The sequence below is a fragment of the Euleptes europaea genome, chromosome 6, assembly GCF_029931775.1.
Source record: "Euleptes europaea isolate rEulEur1 chromosome 6, rEulEur1.hap1, whole genome shotgun sequence".
Classification (NCBI taxonomy): Eukaryota; Metazoa; Chordata; class Lepidosauria; order Squamata; family Sphaerodactylidae; genus Euleptes; species Euleptes europaea.
Genome location: NC_079317.1, coordinates 49,539,411 through 49,561,799, shown reverse-complemented (window position 1 = coordinate 49,561,799; position 22,389 = coordinate 49,539,411). Strand labels below are relative to the sequence as shown.

Below are 22,389 nucleotides of genomic sequence, written 5' to 3'. Positions count from 1 at the left end.
CATAGACATTAAAACCATATAGAATTTCATAGACGTTAAAAGCATACAGACTCTTGAGCCAGACGTTTCCAGTGGGTCATGAGACTATCATTCATTTTCTATTCCTTTGAAGTCCCACCTGGAAATGTGTCATCCCCACCTACAGGGCAAGGCTAGCTATGGCATTTAGAAACCAAAACCTTTAGAAGAAGCATGTGCATATTAGGAAGAGAGCCTTGCAAGCCTGATAAGGAGGGCTTTAAACTAAATCTTCCGGGGGAGCGAGACATAAATTTAAAGCCTCAAGTGAGGACAATAACTGCAAATATAGATATGAACGATTTGCAGAGGGTAGCACATACACAAGGAAAGACAGTTCAAAAACGTAACAATGGGAGGGAGACAATCTTAAATAAGCTGCCAAGAAGAAGGACCTGTGATCTAAGGTGTCTCTACACTAATGCACAGAGCATGGGAAATAAGCAGGATGAACTAGCACTTTTAATAGCAAAAAGCAAATATGATATAATAGGCATTACAGAAACCTGGTGAGGTGAGTCTCATGATTGGAATGTATTAATTGTAATGATTGGAATGTAATTAATTCGGAGAAATAGACCAAATCAGAAGGGGGAGGGGTAGCATTATAGGTTAGGGATGATTACACCTGCGCGGAGATCCAGGACTGCAGTGGAGATCCATAAGATCATTTTGGCTCAGCGTCTAATTGGCACATCCTGAAGCGTCTGTCATAAAGTAGTCTGGAACTACAAAAACACTTTGCTTGCCAGAAATTGAGCACAGATAAATTACAACCAGAATTGCAGGTGGTATCACAGAGAAATGAAGGGCAGGGCATGCTGACCCAGTAAGAACAGGACAATACAATGGAAGAGGTCTGGAATACTTTGCACACCAGAATATTATGGCATCTGTTTTAAGCTTTCATAGTGGTGTGTGTAGTGTCACAGATTGGCCACAAGAGGGCAACATTTCATTCAACTATTTAAATCAAATTATTAAAGGAGATGTTAGTATAGACAGCCAGGAATCCTCAGCTAGGTGTAAATAAAAAGGAGCATTTGGGGGTATGACAGAAGAGTTTGGAAGTCTTTCTGATCCTTGGCTGCACTTGGCTGCAGAACCAATTAGCAAACTAATTTAGGGGGAGGGATACATTATCAGGCTGTAATTTGGAACATAATTCTTTAACTGAACTGGCAAGAAGGTTGTGGCAATTGCTCCTTCCCATCTGTCCCCCTCTATCTCCTTCCTTCATTCCCTTCTTGACTTACTGCAGGCAGGGAAGGGAGGCAGAGAGGGTGACAGCAGCTGAGGCTAGCTGATCTCCTGCTTTACTGTCACATTTAAAGGCAAATACTCAGAGTGGTAAGCTGCAGTACTGCAGTCCAAGCTCTGCTCACGACCTGAGTTTGATCCCTACGGAGGTTGGTTTCAGGTAGCCGGCTCAAGGCTGACTCAGCCTTCCATCCTTTCAAGGTCAGTAAAACGAGTACCCAGCTTGCTGGGGGTAAAGGGAAGATGGCTGGGGAAGGCACTGGCAAAAAAAAACCGTAAACAAAGTCTGCCTAGTAAACATCAAGATGTGATGTCACCTCATGGGTCAGGAATGATCCAGTGCTTGCACAGGGGACCTTTACCTTTACTCATTCTCACAGTTGCAACCTGTTAGCCCTACCCAGAGTAGGATTGCCACCTCCAGGTGGAGTCTGGAGATCTGCTACAGGCTACAGAGATCAGTTCCTTTGGAGAAAATGGCTGTTTTGGAAAGTGTACTCTAACAACAACAACAACAACAATAATTATATTCAATTTATACCCTGCCTTCCCTAGCCGAAGTTTGGGCTCAGACTCTATGGCATTATACCCCACTGAAGTCCCTCCCCTTCCTAAACCCTGCCTTCCCCAGGCTCCATCCCCAGATCTCCAGGAATTATCCAATCTGGAGTTGGCAACCTAATCCAGAGGGTTTTTGTCAAATGCATTAAAAACAAAAGTTGGCCAGATGTATTGTTCACCCCTTATTTAGTACTGGCATGCACACTGTGGATTTCAACTTATCCCAAACTTGTAAATGGTTACAGTTTCCTCTTTCTCTATGAATTAATGTGCTCCAAAACATCCTATTGTTAACAGCCTTGCTCAGGTCTTGCAAACAGAGGGCCATGGCTTCCTTTACAAAATCAATCCATCTCATACTGGGTCTTCCTCTTTTCCTGCTGCCTTCAACTTTTCCTAGCATTATTGTCTTTTCCAGTGACTCTTGCCTTCTCATTATGTGACCAAATTACATTACCCTCAGTTTTAGCTTCTAGAGTCAGTTCAGGTTTGATTTGATCTAGAACCCACTTATTTGTCTTTTAGGTGGTCCATGGTATCCATAAAACTCTCTTCTACCACCACATTTCAAAGGAATCAATCTTCTTCCTGTCAGCTTTATTCATTGTCCAACTTTAGGATCCACAACTACATGAAAGAAATGTCCACAGGCCACCAAAAAGGTCAGCCTATCACTTTTCACTTGGTAATTTGGTAGGGCACTTTACAAAGAGGGAAAACGAAACATCATTCAACAACTGCCATTTAGCATGAAATCTTCCTGATGGGAAATTGTTCCAAGGCACTACTTGGGGGAGGGGGACTCTGGTCTTTTTAGAGGAGAATATCTCTGTTCTCTGTGGTACGATGTTTTTGCATGGCACATGGAATACAATCGTGGCCGTAAACTAACACCTGATTTTCATAGGAGGAAAGCTGTGCTGTCCCAGCTTGCGTATGGAAATCACTCAGGCGCAGATAGATTTTTTTTTAACAACCTGTGTTTTGCTTTATTCAAAAGAGGCTAAATGTTTTTGGCAAACTCCACACCAGTTTTGTTTGCTCCTCTACCCCAAATCTCCCATCTAGACCAGTGGCCCTGCTGCTCCCGCCCCCCAGTGCAGAAAACATCCCTCTGGAAATATTCTAAGCACTTGCAGAGGTGACAGGGCGACATTCTGGACAAATAGTCAACAAAGTTCACTATTTAGTTTCTGTGTTTCCTACCATGGGGCATCAAGACGCTTCTTTGACCCAAGTCCCAGAATATGTTGGGCCATCTCTGGTTCCGGCTCAGTTCAATGCAGGACACCCTTTTGTAAATTATTAGTGCCTCTGGGCACTTCTGTCTTTCATATAAGATCCAATGTAGTGGAAGCAAGCGCCATTCACAGTTGCTGCAGGCTACTGGATATCCTTTTGTATTGGCTGAGAGCACACAACTGAAATTGGAAATTCACTTTATGAAGCAGCCCTGGTAGTGTGTGTGGGGGGGTCAGTAGGGTTGCCAAGCTCCGGGTGGTGGCTGGAGATCTCCTGCTATTACAACTGATCTCCAGGCAACTGAAATCAGTTCCCCTGGAGAAAATGGCCACTTTGACACTCTACAGCATTGAGGTCCCTCCCCTCTCCAAACCCCGCCCTTCTCAGACTCCACCCCCAAAATCTCCAGGTATTTCCCAACCTGGAGTTGGCAACCCCAGTGGTCAGTGCCAAGGGACTATGGGGAAACTGTGGGGAAACCTCCCATGTGCAATTCCCGTTGTCACTGTCCCATATTAGCTATCAGAGCCTTGGAGAAACCACACAGGCCTGTCCCCATGTGGAAAAAAACTGCCTGTACAAAAAGTGAACCCCTACCACATTTTTCAAGCTGAATGACATTCTGCATGTTTTTGTAAAAAGGCTGTAATGATTTGGTCCAGGGGGCAGGCAGGATTGTGTATGCCAGTTTCAAGGGATATGTACACAGCAGTGCCAGACAGAAGACTTTACACAGCCCCCAAAGATCAAAAAACATTATAGAAAGTAAAATCAAAGGCCACATCCATGAAACAGGAGAGCATTACTCCAGGGCAACCTCATTTTTAAAGGGCTCTATGAGCACTTCTGTGCTTTAATTGTAAAGTAGGGGACTCAAAATCTCACCAAGATTAAAGATCAGAAATGAAACTTCTAAAATTGTAAAAAAGGGTGGCAAGAATAGGATGACGTAATGTTTTGTCTCTCGAAGCTTTCATTTAGTCTACAAATAGAAAATCTTTGGCTTGGATCCACTGCAGCATCTCCATAGACAGAAAGATTTCCACCTGCGGAGCATCTTCCTTGCCTCCCTCTCTCCCTGTCCCCTCATTTCAAGGAGCACTGTGCTGTAGCCCCCCCCCATGGGGGGCACTGCAGCAGGAGAGGAGCACAGATGGAAATCTTTCCAGATCCACAAAACTGTTCTAGTAGATATATCTACGCCCTTTAACTACTGTTCTTGATCCAGATGTTTTTGCTGCAAGTAAGAAGTTTTGTTGTCAAAAAGGCACCTTTAGCCACCCATCACAGTCTCAGTGGTTTGTTTATTTGTTTGTGTGTGTGAGCGCACAAATGCGCATCTACGCTGGGTGCCTGTTCTTAGCTTGCAAAGGTAGGAATCAGTATCAAAAAGACAATTCTGAAAATGAATTTTTGAAATTCCTTTAACCCTTTCGAAATACTTTATGAATCAGTTGGTGAAGCTAGGAGGAGAGAAGCGGAAGCGTTTATGGGGAAGTTGACAACAGGAAGCCCCGGCTTGTGGGTTTCTGCAGAGCTTAACTGAGCAGCCTGTTCATCCCACAATCTCTGGGCCTTTGCCGTCGCAGAGCTCACCGGTTTGTTTGGGAAGCTGGTAATTTGCCATGCAGATCAGTGTCTGCTTGTTGGTCTTTTGGAGCCAGCCCAGTGTTTTCTCGAGCTTATAAAGCATGTTGGGTTCTTGAAGAAGCAGAGAGCACCATGTGAGGAGCCCAGAGGTTTTGGGAGCAGAAAGGAGGCAGCCAAGAACGAAAGAGAGAGAGAGAGAGAGAGAGAGTCTCACGATCCAGGGGCAAGACTGGTGTGCCAAAATGTCAGTGCTCTGCCCTATCCTGACACCCCCTGAGGTGAAGGAGTACCTGACCAAGGGGGAACGCTTTATCAAGTGGGATGATGTGAGTATCATGGCTTTCACTGTCACTGCATGTGCTATAGGCCTGGGAGCAGCAACAACCTAATTTGGGGGTTCCTGGGGGAAAGAAAAGAGGTTGGACTATTCTTCTAAAGTATGTGCATGAATACACATTTACCTCAGTGTTTGTGAACAACACAGGCATGTTTGTGTGTGTGTGTGTGTGTGTATACAGTTTTGTTGTCAAAAAGGCACCTTTAGGAAAGAGGGAGCAAGGTTGAACGACTATTTGTGGTAGGGGTACAAATTAGTTCCCGCCATATTTTAATTGTGTTTATGAGCAGGAACAACTGGCCAAACAATAACAATATTTCCCAATAATTATCTTAGTGATCTACCTTACAAACATGTATAACCTGGGCCAATGTTATGATCCCCATGTGGCAGAGCAGCAAGGGGGTGTTGAGATAATGGAGTGCCTGAGCTAACCTGGCCAGCTCATGTCTGAGGTGGAATTGATGATTATATCCTTGACTGACTCCTTCTCACATTACATTTGTTCTCTTAAGTATATGTCCAAAGAACTTCCTGCATGTACAAAAATTGTTGAACCAGCTCTTAGTGTGTACAAACTCCTGTTCTGTACATAGGGAAAGATTGGGGTTACTAGGAATAATGCACCATATCCCTGCTTTGCATCCACACTAGGTAACAAGATAGGGTTGCCAGGTTCTTTTCCACTGGTGGGATGTTTTTGGGATGGAGTCTGAGGTGGGTGGGGTTTGGGGAGAGAAGGGACTTCAATGCCATAGACTCCAATTGCCAAAGCTGCCATTTTCTCCAGGGGAACCGATCTCTATTGGCTGGAGATCAGTTGTAATAGCAGAAGATCTCCAGCTAGTACCTGGAGGTTGCCAACCCTATAACAAGAGCAAATTAAATATAAGAACTTGTTGTGTGACTGTGGGGTAGGGTTGCCAGGTCCCTCTTCACCAACGGCAGGAGATTTTTGGGGTGGAGCCTGAGGATGGTGGGGTTTGGGGAGGGGAGGGACTTCAATGCCATAGAGTCCAATAGCCAAAGCGGCCATTTTCTCCAGGGGAGCTGATCTCTATCGGCTGGAGATCAGTTGTAGTAGCAGAAGATCTCCAGCTAGTACCTGGAGATTTAGCAACCCTACTGTGGGAAGCTACTGGCCTTCTGCTCCCCAAGACAAAGGAAACACGCTTTTGGTTCTGTATGAGATCCTCTGGGAAGGTGGCTGTGGGGCTGGAGCACTTGTGCAGAACCTGTGGCAAGTGGGCAAGGGGGAGAAAACAATCAGACTACGAATTGCTTCCTTTTCTTATCTACTTGGTGGAGGTTGTGGGGGTGGGGGAGGTGGCAAGCCTATTAGTGTGCAGTTTCTTATACTTAGTTTCTGCTATGAGGAAGGTAAGAGCAGATTGTAAACTCATTCAGTTCCAGCATCTTTCTGCCTGATCATGTAATACTGAACCATCTGCAGGGCACATTTAAACCCGTCTAGGTCACTTGATATACAAAAGTGCTTAGCTTTTATGAGTTATTTATGTATTTATTTTATTAAGCTTATATCCTTCCCTCCCTAGCAAAAGCTGGGCTCCGGGCAGCTCACACAATAATATAAATACATAATAAAACTTATTAAAGCCTATTACAGATCTTTTGCCATTCTTCAGTCATTTTCTTTGGCATATCTACAAATAAGTTATTGAAAATAAAATTTATTTTTGGTAGGATTATCATTTTAATTAAGTTGGCAGAATAAAAAAAACAGATTCAGAAATAGCAATCAATATGAACCTAAAGGAAAAGTTGGGATAGGGATGCCAAATTTATCAGTATATTATCAGGTAGCCAGGGTAAAGTGGTTAAAATCATGGGTAGCAAATGATGAGAAGGAACCTTATATTAAAATTGAACAAGATTTTGTTAAATTTCCACTAAATAGATGGCCATGGGTAAAAAAAATTGATAGGAATTTTTTTTATATAATAAAGACAATAACTGCATTAATACCATTCTAAAACAATGGGATGTATTAAAGAGAGAAATTAGCCCCAGATATTTCTCCACTGTCTTCCTTCTTTTGGAACATCTTAGCCGAGAATCCAGAATTCCAACTCCCTCATAGAATAAAGATAGATAAACAGCATGATTAGGGATAATCATCCCTATTGGAATAATAATAATAATAATAATAATAATAATAATAATAATAATAATAATAATAATAATAATAATTAGAACCTCTAGAATTTTTTGGGATAAAAAAGAAGTTAATATTACATTTACAGAATATTTACAAATGAAAAAGATTTGGAATAATTTAAAAGAAAAAGAATTAATTGAAATTAGAGAAAAGTCAGAGTTTGAGAAATTAATAAAGATAAACTTCAAGATAAAGTTTAAACTTCAAAAATATATGCAATTTTAGCAAAAGAAAATCTAAATTCAACATTAGGCTATAGGGACAAATGGAACATTTACTTAGATAAACCATTGAGTGATCAAGAATGGGAATATTTTTTTTCAAAGGGATTAGATTTCTCAGTTAGCTTGCAAATAAGAGAAAATCTAATTAAGGTGGTATATATGTGGTATTTAACTGCAATTAGAACTAGGGCTGTTGAATTAAAAAAAATTCGGTATAGTTTGGATTCGACTGAATTCGGCCCGTTTAGATTCAGGATATGCCAAAGTCCGAACTCCCCCACTTCGGGTCCGTGCAATTTGGCGGGAATTCAAAGTTCGGGAAAAAAATTCGGCCGAATAAAGCCATTAAAAACACAACCGTGCATTTCCGCGGCGCTGGGGGGGCATTTTGGGGGTTAGAGGTCCCAAACATTCAGAGGAGCTTCAAAGGACCCTTCTTGCCAGACCCCCCAAGTTTTGTAAAGATTGGGTCAGGGGGGGCTGAGATATGGGCCCCGAAAGGGGTCCCCCCACCCTTAATGTGCATCTCTGAGCAGAGCTTGCCGCCCACGCACAAAGCTCCCAGCCCCGACAAACAGCTGAGAAGTTTGCAAAGCAACCCAGCTGCAAAGCAACACAAACAAGTAAAGCAACACCTTTGCAACTGTGCAAAGCATGGAAAGGGACAGAGGCAGCTAGCTATGCATAAGGAGCAGGAGGGAGTGGAATTTCCCCTTTTGCATCGGACTCAGGACCAGGCAAATGCATTCTTTAAGTCACCATTTGAAAATCAGTTTTGAGCAAGGATCAAAATAGACCTAACCAATCTTATGAATGAGGGAAAACCTGAGGATACACAACTGAAGCCCCCCCTCAAACCAGAGAGAGAGAGACTCGAGGGGGCACACACACCCCCAGGCAGAACAGGCTAAAGCCCCCTTTGGCTCCCCCCCCACAGAAACTGCTCCCTCCCCACACACACAGACTCTGCTTTCCCCCCCCACACACACACACACAGGAGAAAAAGTATAGATTAAAGCCCCCAAAGGGGGCTGTCTTCTGTTCCATTAGGAGGGGCTGGGAGGAGGACTGGGTAATCCAAGACGATTCCATTTAAGCACGGGACGTTTTGCTCTGGAGATGCATACAGGGTGATCCATTCATCCCAATAGGGGAAAGGAGAAAGCCCATATCTCGGGGGGCCCTAACCCAATGTTTACAAAACTTGGGGGGTCTCTTAAGAAGCCTTGTCTGAAGCTCCACTGAAAGTTTGGGATCTGCACCCCCAAAAATGTGCCCCCTGCAGCCACAGAAAGAGAAAAGGGGGGAGCCGATATTTCTGCCCCCACTGAACCCATCTTTACAAAACTTGGGTGGTATCTTAAGAAGGATTGTCTGAAGCTATGCTGAAAGTTTGGGGGCTGTATCCCCAAAAAAGCGCCCCCTGCAGCCACATAAATGGAAAAGGGGAGGGAGGGAAAAGGAATGGAGCCCATATCTCGAGACCCCCTGACCCAATGTTTACAAAACTTGGGGGGTATCTTAAGAAGCTTCATCTGAAGCTCCACTGAAAGTTTGGGGTCTGTACCCCCAAAACTGCGCCCCCTGCAGCCATAGAAAGAAAAAAGGGGGGAGCCCATATCTCGGGACCCCCTGACCCAATGTTTACAAAACTTGGGTGGTCTCTTAAGAAGGCTTGTCTGAATCGCTGCTGAAAGTTTGGGGTCTGTACCCCAAAAAATACACCCCCTGCAGCCACAGAAAGGAGCGAATGTGCACAAGCACCCCCACACACACACACAAACGAGGATTTCCCTCTCTCTCTCTCTCTCCCCGGCCGGGCCACACATCAGCTGATTCCTCCAGTACTCAATCCTGACTGATTGGCCAGAAGAAGACCCAGCTCGGCCACCAATTGGCCGGGGGAGGAGAATGCTGCTTACTGATGGTTATGCTGCTTACTGACGGCCCGAATTTGCCAGATTTATTCGTGAACTCCCGAACTCGCTGAATTCGGCCCCTCCTTTTCCTGCCATTTTTGAGCTCAGTTCGTCCCAAACTAAAAACCGCCGAATCAGGGGAAATTCGGCTGTGTTTCAGTTCTGGCCGAATCGACAGCCCTAATTAGAACAAGTAAAATCTATAAATCAGTGAACGATAGTTGTTGGTACTGCGATAAAAAACAAGCAGACTTCATACATATGTGGTGGAAATGTGAGAGAGCTATAACATTCTGGACTGAAATAGTGAAATATCTGTCTGTTGGAATGGAGATTGATATCCCATGTAAACCTGAGATACTTTTGTTAAATTTAGCCCCTAACCTAAGATAAACAATGTATGGGGTTACACATGATAACTGCTGCTAGAATGACTTTTGCCAGACATTGGAAACAAAAAACGACTCCAAAGATAGAGGAATGGTTGGTTAAAGTAAAATAAATATATGTATTAATTAAGCTAACAACACATCAGAAAAATGGTGATACAATGAGCCTAGATGAGCTATGGTTACGAACTGAAAATAAAATGGAAAATCTTATAATCAAGGGTGAGAAAGGACAATGTGCTGCGATGACAGTCTAGCTATTTTATAGAGGACTAAATCATGTATTTGGTGTGGTAGTATGAATGGGGATATTGAAATAAGCTGTAATATAGAAATTCGGTTAAATATTTTTTTAAGTTTACATATATATATATATTGTATTTTAAATTATGAAGATTGCTGTATGGTTTTTTATTATTTTTTATTTTGCTGTTGTTTATTTTATTGAATAAATAATTTAGAATACTTATTTAAACCTGCCCCATAAAATCAATAAATGAAAACCACAGACGTCCGATGACGCACTTGGTTGTGATCAGGGTTGCCAACCTCTAGGTACTAGCTGGAGATCTCCTGCTATTATAACTGATCTCCAGCCAATAGAGATCAGTTCACCTGGAGAAAATGGCTGGTTTGGCAATTGGACTCTATGGTATTGAAGTCCCTCCCCTCCCCAAACCCCACCCTTTTCAGGCTCCTCCCCAAAAACCTCCCACCGGTGGCTAAGAGGGATCTGGCAACCCTAGTTGTGATATATAGGTCACAGCAGGGCCTGCAGGTAGTCCAATCCCCCATAATGTGGAATACATTCAAGGAGGTAGGGTAGTGTAGAGTAGGGTAGGGAGGCCAGCACTCATGGAAAGAAACTAGCTGGCCTCAACCGTAGGCCTGGTGGAATAGCTCTGTCTTGCAGACCCTGCAGAACTGGCCATGCAGGGCCCTGGTCTCATTGGAGAGGCTATTCCACCAGACAGGGGCCAGGGCAGACTCTGCAGAGAAGGCCGTGGCCCTGGTCGAGGCCAGCCGGACACTCTTTGGGCCGGGGACCACTAGCTAATTAGTATTTGATGATTGTAATGTTCTCTGGGGAGCATACCAGGAGATCTACACAGGGATCTTTAAAAATACAGAATCCAAAGTCTGAATCTGTAGATGCCACACATATTCTGGCATTCTTGAAAGATGTAAAGCTGATGTAGATACCTTTAATATTACATTTTGAATTAAAGTACTTGAAGGGCTGTCATATAGAGGATGGTGCCAAGCTGTTTTCTGTTGTCCCAGAAGGTCAGACCAGAACCAACAGACTGAAATTAAATTGAAAGAGTTTCCATTAGACTGTTTCTAACAGTCAGAGCTGTCCCTCAGTGGAATAGGCTTCCTCGGGAGATGGTGAGCTCTCCTTCCCTGGAGATTTTTAAGCAGAGGCTAGATGGCCATCTATCAGCAATGCTGATTCTATGACCTTAAGCAGATGATGAGAGGGAGGGAATCTTGGCCATCTTCTGGGCATGGAGTAGGGGTGTGGGGGGGGGGAGGTAGTTGTGAATTTCCTGTTTAGTGCAGGGGGTTGGACTAGATGACCCTGGTGGTCCCTTTCAACTCTATGATTCTAATTTAAAGTAATACACCTTGCAGCCTAAATTGATGTTAGCACAGAATATTGGCAAACACATCATGTCCTTACCATTCCTTACTGGAACAAAATGTATGTGAGTTCTCATGACATGATGACCGCTCCCTTCATGTAGAACTGTGACTGACTTCTGCTCTGCAGGGAATCAGTATTGACACCGATGAAACAAATGAGACATTTACAGAGCCCACCATGGCTGCAGACGCTAAAGGCTACATGAAGACCCACTGGGTATATAGGAAGGCACAATGCCATCGTTCGGTGTCATGTTATGGGGGTGTCATCATGCCACATCAGCACAAAGAGCTATTATACATGCACCATCAAACCTTGTGTGATATGTGGATTTTGCTAGACTGCAAGCTCTCCTTCATATGTCCAGAGACCTCAAGTATGGTGCACAAGTCAATTATATTGTTATCCTGGGTTACCATGTGATGCCTTGGAGCCTTCGGTGCATGTGCGGCAAGGTCTCGCACGGCCTGGGACATCAGAAGCTGTTCTATTCCTCACTGCACATGTGCAGAGACTTCCAAATAATCACGTGACAATGTGGGTCACTGCTAACTCACCTACTATGCCAAAGCCCTAGCAAGAACTCCATAAAGTGAGATTTCCAGATCAAACCTTGATGCTTTAGTGGTATCCAGATGTGAAAAGCAAGTTCTGATTATTAAACTTTTAAGGGTTCGAGAGTGATATCTTTCAGTTCCATCATCTTCACTTTCATGCTGCTGACGTGCTCACTGTTGCCTGGGGATTTGTTGCAGTTAGAAACAATTGACTTTCTATAGCAATGTCAGTGCACTAATTGTATTGAGTTCTCTCTGTCCATCTCATTGCAATTAGACCTGGATTTTAGCATTCTCTGAAAATAGTTAAAGTAGAATTCTAATAAAAGACAACCTTTTGTTTACAGCATTACTGCCATTTTGATTTCACTTTGCACAATAGAACACAGCCTTTCAAATCCCTCTGCATCTTTGCTATAATTCTGTCTGACAGAAGAGCATACGTGTCTCGGTTGCAGTTGAAAACAGAACTAATTCTGATCTTCCAAGCAGTTTTGGAAAAGTTGCCAGAACTGCTGAAGTCACATGAGCATGTAAGCAAGCACTCCTGACTAAGAAAGTCAGTCTAAATTAAACCAATACAGATTTATGTAAAATATTTATATATTGTAACCTGCATGGCGATACAAGAAAAATGACCAGATGGAACATGGGTCCCGGCTCATTGCCTGGTGTTGGATGGGGTCATAGCGCAGTCAATATTTGAGTAGGGTTGCCAACCTCCAGGTACTTGGAGAGAATGAAGGCTCAGTGCTGTATAGATGATGGAAAAGATCCAAACAGCCCTACAAGGTAATATAAACACAAGATAAATTTATAAAGGTGCAGGTAAGTGCAAGGAGTGAACATATGTACAAAAATTAAGGGAAACACAATCAGGTTTTTTTTAAACAATTAGCATAAATAGTCCAGCAAGATATGCAATATGACAAAAGAAATTGTCCAATGGATCACATAAAAACAATATAGCTGTCCATGAAAGACTTTCCTGTACTTTTCGGTAGCTGGACACAAAATGTCAAAAATGAGGACCACAGCGAGGAGGTGCCAGAAGAGGTGCCCGGACGTGTCGTCTAGATCATGCACACGTTTCGCACATGGCTTCATCAGCTACACATATCTGCATAACATGATCAAAAAAGTATACCATGCTAATACAAAGATATCATGTCAATAAATAATTGTTTAAAAATATTAAGAGTTAAACCTTTATTTCACATTATATCAAAAATATTAATATTAAGAAACTATGCAACTACCATCATAAATATATATTAAAAAACTTACCAGAAAGGTTTATAACAATCATATCAATTTCAAAGAGGGACCGAGAGGATTTCTATATAGGTCTCCAAAGCATATAATGAAACTGACAAGATGCGAGTTCAAATAGAAAGCAATGCAGGTTTACCAATATGGCTCATAAACTTGATATGTTCACCTTTAGTGTAACTGAAAAAGAAAATATTCTTAAAACTATGCCATCATTATGTGATGTAACTTCTTATTCCAATGATACTGACTTTACTGTCTTATGGAATCTCATTAAGAAAAAGACTAGACTTGACCTTCATGCTTCCTCTCTCGCTGATTACTGTAAAGCTGAACTCATCCCTCGGGGTCTTAGAATCCAAAAAGGCCCCGCACTTTTTTTAGAAAGTTCCTCCTTTAAAGAAAGATGGTCTGCCATTTTAAATCGATGCTCAATGGATTTAATGTTATTAATTATCCAACAAGCCACCATTGAAGCCAATAGTACTGAGGATGAGATAAAGAAAACTAAGGATGACTTACGTAGAAAGGTTCCGGTTGCTGATTACAAAAAACATCTTGATAATATTGAGAAAGAACTTAATGATTATACACAAAATATTAAGTCCCTGAAAATACGCAAGTTTTCTAGGGACAAAAATGATTATGAACAAAAAAAGGTATATTACTGGCAATATAAACAATCCGGTCCTTCTTTTCCTTCCTCCCGAGGAACCTCATACCAACAATCCCACTCAAACTTTGAAAGGGATTTTGACTCCTATAGCTCATCGAGTGCTGGCTCCAGCTTTTCCAATTCCTCCTACAATAACAAAAAACCTTATTTTTTGAGAACAGGAGGACGTCCAAAAAACTATCGACCTCCAGGCTCCCACCAACGAGGCGGGATGAACCAGAACGGGAGAACTTAGTTCTAAATCTCTCTAACAGGTCTTTTTCTAAAGCTGAGCTTGATGTGCTTAATTTGGGGCTCGGTTTCGCCGCCACGCCTAAGTATTCAGCTTTTCATACCCGTGTGGATTTGTTCAAACTATTTCGCCAAATTAGATTAAAAGATTTCTTTAAGAATTCAACCAGTGATCCTGTACCTTTTAGACGACCCTCATCTTTCATTCCAGCTAATCTGCACCACCTAATACAAACCTTCCAACATCTAGTTCTTCAGGATGTTGCCAATATGGAAAGGAGACACATACCTTCTCATAATAACTTTTCACCTGAACAAAAAGCTATACTTGAGCAAATCAATAAGGATGACTCTATTATTATCAAGGAAGACGATAAAGGCGGAGCCATAGTTATTCTTAATTATTGTGATTACGATAAGGAGAACTTGAGACAGCTATCAGACCGGAACTTCTATCGCCCCATTCAATCAAACCCTTGCAAAGCGGTGGATTTAATTATCAGAACCTCTGTATATGAAGCATCTTCTGCCGGTTACATCAATCAGCAAACTGCTGAGTTTCTTATCAAGAAATACCCTAGAACCCCCGTCTTCTACACCCTACCAAAGGTCCATAAATCTATTCGTCCTCCCATAGGACGACCTATAATTTCTGGTTCTGGCTCTCTTCTCGAACCCATTGCACAATACCTAGATTTTTATTTAAAGCCCTTTGCTTCCAACACTCCCTCATTCGTTCTTGATTCCAGGGATTTTATATCCCAACTAGAAGGCTATAAGGCTCCATCTGCTAGTGTTCTGGCAACACTGGATGTGGTATCCCTATATACACACATCCCTCTAGATGAGGTACCGAACATTATACAAGATCTGTTGGATACCAGGGTTGATTTATTTTCCCCCACTGAATTTCTTTTGCAGCTTCTTGATATTTTGTTTGAACATAATTTTTTCCGGTACAAAAACCAATTTTTCTTACAAGTTAATGGAGTTTCCATGGGTGCTGCATGCGCCCCTTCCATAGCCAATATTTTCATGATTTATTTTGAAAACAGATTTTTATTTCAACATAACCCTTTTTCTCAGGATATTTTATTTTACAAACGTTTTGTGGATGACCTAATATTCAATTTCCAGTCCATTACAACCTACACCTTGTTCCTAGAATGGATTAATACTCTTCATCCCCAATTATCATTCACAGGGACCGTCAGTGATTCCTCCATTTTTTATTTAGATCTTGAAGTTTCTTTAGCTCAGGACTCCACTTTATTTTTCAAACCATATACGAAGCCGTCCTCCAAGCCTGCTGGTCTAGATTTTTCTTCCTGTCATCCACCCCACCTTCTCAAGAATCTCCCCTATAGCCATTTCTTACGTCTAAAACGTAATTCTACTCTGGACAGTGATTTTCAACTATCTGCCCGTGAGCTGCAAAATGCCTTGCGGAACAAGGGTTATCCGGACCACGTTTTACATTCAGCCAAGGCAAGAGCCGATTCTTTAGACAGAGGGGCACTATTTACTTCCCAGCAACCTCGCAACTCCCGATCTGGGGTCACTTGGTCCTTACAATTCAGCTCCAAGTCTAATATGATCAATAAAATAGTTAAGAAACATTGGCACCTTATACAATGCATACCAGGCTGCCAAACCCCGCCTTTGTGTGGACTTCGCCGTCCCCGGACCATTCGAGACCAATTAGTGCACACAGACACTCCTTTGCAGGAGCCTTCTCCAACGTCCCATTTTTTACCACCCGCTTTGGGACATTATCCATGTGGCTCCTGTTCAGTTTGTAATTTATGTCTTACCCTCAAAGAGGTTATCTCCCCGGTTACTGGTTTCAGGTTTACTTTGAGACAGTTCTTTAACTGTTCTTCCAAACAGGTCGTTTATTATATCTTATGTAAATGTGGATTTTCCTATATTGGCAGCACAATTAGACCTATTAGAACAAGAATTTCAGAGCATCGGTCTAGGATCCGCTCCGGAAATCTTGAGGCTCCGCTCACTCCGCACTTTATTGATAAAGGACACCGAGATAATGACATGTCTTTCTGCGTCTTGTGGCAGTATCAAGGTCGTCCCTATGATCCCCAAAATATACAAAAAATACTACATCAAATGGAAACCAAACTTATATTTCTCATGGGATCCTTGTCCCCCAATGGTTTAAATAATGAATTGGATTACTCTTGTTTTTTATAAGGAGTTTTCTCCTTTAAGCATTTTTCTTCACTGCTCCACCAGCTGCTGTTCATTTCCTTGCATTGCTTTCTATTTGAACTCGCATCTTGTCAGTTTCATTATATGCTTTGGAGACCTATATAGAAATCCTCTCGGTCCCTCTTTGAAATTGATATGATTGTTATAAACCTTTCTGGTAAGTTTTTTAATATATATTTATGATGGTAGTTGCATAGTTTCTTAATATTAATATTTTTGATATAATGTGAAATAAAGGTTTAACTCTTAATATTTTTAAACAATTATTTATTGACATGATATCTTTGTATTAGCATGGTATACTTTTTTGATCATGTTATGCAGATATGTGTAGCTGATGAAGCCATGTGCGAAACGTGTGCATGATCTAGACGACACGTCCGGGCACCTCTTCTGGCACCTCCTCGCTGTGGTCCTCATTTTTGACATTTTGTGTCCAGCTACCGAAAAGTACAGGAAAGTCTTTCATGGACAGCTATATTGTTTTTATGTGATCCATTGGACAATTTCTTTTGTCATATTGCATATCTTGCTGGACTATTTATGCTAATTGTTTAAAAAAACCCTGATTGTGTTTCCCTTAATTTTTGTACATATGTTCACTCCTTGCACTTACCTGCACCTTTATAAATTTATCTTGTGTTTATATTACCTTGTAGGGCTGTTTGGATCTTTTCCAACCTCCAGGTACTAGCTGGAGATTTCCTGCTATTACAACTGATCTCCAGCTGATAGAGATCAGTTCACCTGGAGAAAATGGCCGCTTTGGCAATTGGACTCTATGGCATTTAGTCCCTCCCCAAACCCCGCCCTCCTCAGACTCCGCCCCCAAAAGTTCCTGCGGGTGGAGAAGAGAGACCTGGTAACCCTATTTAGAAGTGGCTTAAGAGAAATATTGACAGCATATGAAAGCCCCTTGCCTATTCTCTACTGTTGCTGCTGTACGTATAGATGGAAGGCTACCGTGAGTAAATAGTCCTTCCAGGAAGTGTTCCGCCAAGTAGAATCAGTTTTGCCTCTAGTGAGTGGAGCTTTTCATAAGGAAAGCAAAGGGATATATTCAGAAGATGTTAACTATAATCTTTCTTTTCCTGCTCCTTGGGTTCTTTCTGAAATTATCATTGTCTCTGAATTCTCAGGTTGAAGAGTTTTGTTTGTTGACTTTAGGATGCACTACAATCCTCTTGGGAGTAAGCTGATGTTGTCAGTTTTAGGACTGTGAAGTAGTCCAGTCTCTTTTCTTCTAAAATAAATTAGTGGGTGGTATGTGGGAAGGTGTCAGGGTGAATAAATTCATGGTCAGAATGGCAGAAATCGAACAGATCTTTTGTTTTTCAAGAAGAATGCCCTGCTAATGAAAGAGATGGAGAAGGAAAATTGACAGGATCAGATTCCTGCCCACCCCTGACCAACTGCAGGAAAGTTTGTACCTTTTAAATGAGGGTTGATTAGTTTGAAATTGTTTTATTTTATGTAACTCTGAAGATGACAATATTGAAATTGTATGTGACTTAATAAGAATTTTTTTTAAAAAAATTGCTCTTCATAAATGTCTATGGACAGAAGTAGGGTCATAGATTTATAGGATGGGAAGAAATCTTAAAGGCCATCCAATCCAACTTCTGTATTAAAGACTGAAGTTCCTCTTCTCCTGACTTGCATTGATAAATGAAAGTTTCTGATTCGTTTTCCTTTCAGGACACCACAAATGCTTCCCCTGTGATTTTGCGTGTAGATCCAAAGGGTTTTTATATGTACTGGACCTTCCAGAGTAAGGTAAGTCCTAATCCTTAGTGTCTAACTGAAGATGCCGACATCAGACTCCTGCCTCACAAGATAGTTGAACCTACTTTGGGAGCAAATCTAAACAGGTCTACTCAGAAGTAAGTTCAATGTTATTCACTGGGCCTTATTCCCAGAAAAGTGTTTAGGATTGCAGCCATAAAATTACCATATACTGAATTAGGCCATTTATGCATGGCTGTTTCCTCACAGTCACTCCGCCAACTACTTTGGGGCTTTGCTTTGATGATGCTTGCATTTTCCAACCGTCAGAGGTCGCCTCGCTATCCCCGCACATTTCCACACATTTTGCCCATGTTTTCTGGATTCGTATTTAGCCAGCATCCCAAAAACATGGGGAAGACACGCGGGGAGAGTGAGGCGACCTCGAACAGTCAGAAAATGCACGCACAATCAAAGCAAAGCCCTCAAGTAGTCAGTGGGGTGACCGCGAGGAAACAGCTGTGCATAAATGGGGAGGGACTTCAGTGCCATAGAGTCCAATTGCTAAAGTGGCCATTTTCTCCAGGTGAATGGATCCCCAAGCCCCACCCTTTTCATGCTCCGCCCCAAAAACCTCCAGCCAGTGGCGAAGAGGGACCTGGCAACCCTACAAGACACTGCCTAGAGGTCTGCAATAGGGAGATCTTAGTTCTGCAGATTTGTTCAGGGTGGAATCTGGGTGAATCAAAGTAGCAGTGGTGTACAGGCAAGAAAAGTCTTCCCTCCCTGCCTACAGAGCTGAAAAAGAAAAAAGAGCCACAGTGAGAAAGAGCTGCCAGGCTTGCAGTGGGAGGATTCGCTTGTTTAGTTCTGCTTTCCAGTTCACTAAAAGATTGTGGTTGAGGCTTGCTTCCTCCTCTATACCCAAACACTAACTGAAGCCAGAGAATAAATTAAGGAATTTATATTAGTAACTATATCCATTTGGGGCCTGGAAATTTGTTCAGGTTTTACTTGATTCCAAGCTAGATTAGAATCATGTTCTTGAGTTCCAGTTGGAACAAAAAATGACATGTGAGGCTCATCTGGGATAACCACTTCATGTGTAGAATTGCCAGGTCCTTCTTCACTACTGGTGGGATGTTTTAGGGGCAAAGCCTGAGGAGGGCGGGGATTGGGGAGGGGAGGGACTTCAATGCCATAGAGTCCAATTGCCAAAGCGGCCATTTTCTCCAGGTGAACTGATCTCTATTGGCTGGAGATCAGTTGTAATAGCGGGAGATCTCCAGCTAGTACCTGGAGGTTGGCAACCCTATTCATGTGCTTCCCTGGCAAAATAACCTAGTACTGAGTGACAATATACCAGCTGCCTGTGTAGCAGATGGCTTGTGTTTCTTCGCTAAGCCAATGTAATGGTTTCACTAAACATACCTGTCTGAGATATGTCTATTTTCTAGCAGTAGGGCTTATGGCACTTTACAGCTGTTCTGGCAGCACTGGAGTCAGCTGCCAGTTTTTGTTTTCAACTAAAAGTAACCAGGAGCAGAACAAGTAAGTCTTCTAAACAGTTTCTATAAATAAATAGTCCCTAGTTAGACATCAGTTTGGAAACACCAGCTGGTTCAAAATGCAGCAGCCATAGTGCTAGCAGGTATAACTTATAAGGGTTCACATTTTGCTAGTCTTAAAAGCTTTATGTTACCTCTCTGTTTGCTCCAAGGCACAGGTCTTGGCCTAGAAAGCTCTATACAGTCTCTAATGAAGATACGTCTCCTGCCCAACAAATGAAGTCTTCATTAGAGGCCTCAACATCACCACTTCTTTTATATGGAATCATGGTTTCCCCAGCAACTAGGCCAAGCCCATTTTATGAAATTGTCATCTCAGTTGTCTGTCCAAATAAAAAAAAACTTAGCTTGGCCTATTTTTATCAACGTACAAAGAGAAGATGGGAAACCTCCTGCCTCAAGCTGATTTAGTCTATCAAGCCATATTCCCAAGACTTGCCTTTGTGTCCAAAGTAATTGGGAATAGGAGGCCACAATAGGGTTGCCAGGTCCCTCTTCGCCACCAGCAGGAGGTTTTTTGGGCGGAGCCTAAGTAGGGTGGGATTTGGGGATGGGAGGGACCAATGCCATAGAGGCCAATTGCCAATGTGGCCATTTTCTCCAGGTGAATTGATCTCTATAGACTAGAGAACAGTTGTAATAGCAGGAGATCTCCAGCTAGTACCTGGAGGTTGGCAACCCTAGGCCACAAAAAGCCTAGAGTATTTATTTGAAAGAAGAATATTTGAAGAGACAAAATATAGAGTTCAACTGGCATATCTCTAAAATATTCTGTTGGTAGAAGTGGTAATAGAAATGTTATTTGGCTTTAGTATGGTAGAATAAGGCTACAGTGGGAACGCTGCATTAGAATCTAGCAGTTAGGAAATCCAGTCAGCCAGGTAAATTTCTCATATCCTAAAGTAAAGGTGGCTGTTTTGCCATACAGACATGGTACTAGGGCTGTTGAAAAAAAATTCAGTAAAGTTCAGATTCGGCAAAATTCGGCAAAAAACAAAATGTTTTCCAGAGGGATGTGGGAGGGATAAGCGAGAACAGGCATGGGGAGAGAAACCTGAAGTTAGGGATGTGCACAAAATTGCATCTGTTTGAACCGAGTTTAGCTCAGAGCAGACTTTATATTCATGGTAAAACAGCAGCGGGAAGATGTGGGGAAAACATAAGGTAGGGCTGTTGAAATTTTTTTGGTAAAAATCAGATTCGGCAAAATTCGGCCCATTTTGATTTGGGAAATGCTGAAGTCTGAACTCCCCTGATTCGGATCCGTGGAATTCGGTGCGAGATTCGGAGTTCGGGGGGAAATTCAGCCGAATAAAGCCATTTAAAGCACATTCGCGCCTTTCCGCGGCTCCGGGGGGCATGTTTGGAGGTAGAGGTCCCAAACTTTCAGTGAAGCTTGAGGGGACTATTTCTTGCAAGAATCCCCAAGTTTTGTGAAGATTGGGTCAGGGCCCCCCGAGTTATGGGGCCCGTAAGGGGGTCCCTCCATCTGCCCATTGGAATAAAGCCATTAAAAACACATTCGTGGCTTTCCATGGCTCCGGGGGGGGGCATGTTTGGAGGTAGAGGTCCCAAACCTTCAGTGTAGCTTGAGGGGATCCTTCTTGCAAGAACCCCCAATTTTTGTGAAGATTGGGTCAGAGCCCCCAGAGATATGGGGCCCAGAAGGTGTCCCCCCAATCTGCCCACTGCAATAAAGCAATTACAAACACATTTGCAGCTTTCTGCGGCTCCGGGGGGCATTTTTGGAGGTAGAGGTACAACACTTTCAATGTAGCTTGAGGGGACCCTTTTTACAAGAACCCCCAAGTTTTGTTAAGATTGGGTCAGGGCCCCCCGAGTTATGGGGCCCGGAAGGTAAAGCCATTAAAAGGGATGTACTAAAAAGAATGACAAGTCAGCCCATTGGAAGCAATGGGAGAGGCTGCCCAGCCCATTGAAGATAATTGGAGAGGGGAATGTCGGTTGACTTGCAACCAGACCCCCAGGCTGGGGTAATGGTACAGGCCAACGCGAATGTGTTTTTAAAGGCTGTAATGGGCAGATGGGCGGGGGGACCCCTTCCAGGCCCCATAACTTGAGACCCCCTGCCCCAATCATCACCAAACTTGAGGGTTCTTGCAAGAAGGGTCACCTCAACCTACGCTGAAAGATTGGTGCCTCTACCTCCAAAAATGCCCCCCGGAGCTGTGGAAAGGTCCAAATGTGTTTTTAATGCCATTATTCCAATTGTTGATTTTGGGGGGGACGCCTTCCGGGCCCCATATCTTGAGACCCCCTGACCCAATCTTTACAAAACTTGGGGGTTCTTGCAAGAAGGGTCCCCTCAAGCTACACTGAAATTTTGGGACCTCTACCTCCAAACATGCCCCCCCAGAGCCGCGGAAAGGCGCAAATATGTTTTTAATGCCTTTATTTCAATTGGCGATTTTGGGTGGGGACCCCTTCCGGGCCCCATATCTCAGGACCCCCTGACCCAATCTTTACAAAACATGGGGGTTCTTGCAAGAAGAATCCCCTCAAGCTACGCAGAAATTCTGGGACCTCTACCTCCAAAAATGCCCCCCCAGAGCTGCAGAAAGTTGCTAATGTGTTTTTAATGGCTTTAAACGGCCAAATGCTTACTAACTGACGGTTATGCTGATGATTTGGAGCCCCCGAATTTGCTGAATTTATTCGGCGATCTCCCTGAACTCTCCAAATTTGGCTCGCTGTTTTCCCGCCTTTTTAAAATTTGGTTCCATCTGAACTAGAGACTGCC

General features: G+C 42.8%; 1 protein-coding gene across 1 annotated transcript in view; it reads left to right on the top strand.

The window, feature by feature from the left end:
- The first annotated feature begins 4,913 nt into the window (after positions 1-4,913).
- Positions 4,914-22,389, top strand: part of PLCB2 (phospholipase C beta 2) — a 71,469-nt gene continuing 53,993 nt past the window's right edge. Inside the window, exons 1-2 of the mRNA XM_056851085.1 lie at positions 4,914-4,997; positions 18,034-18,111. Coding sequence (XP_056707063.1) covers positions 4,914-4,997; positions 18,034-18,111 — 162 coding nt within the window. The remainder of the gene's footprint in view (positions 4,998-18,033; positions 18,112-22,389) is intronic.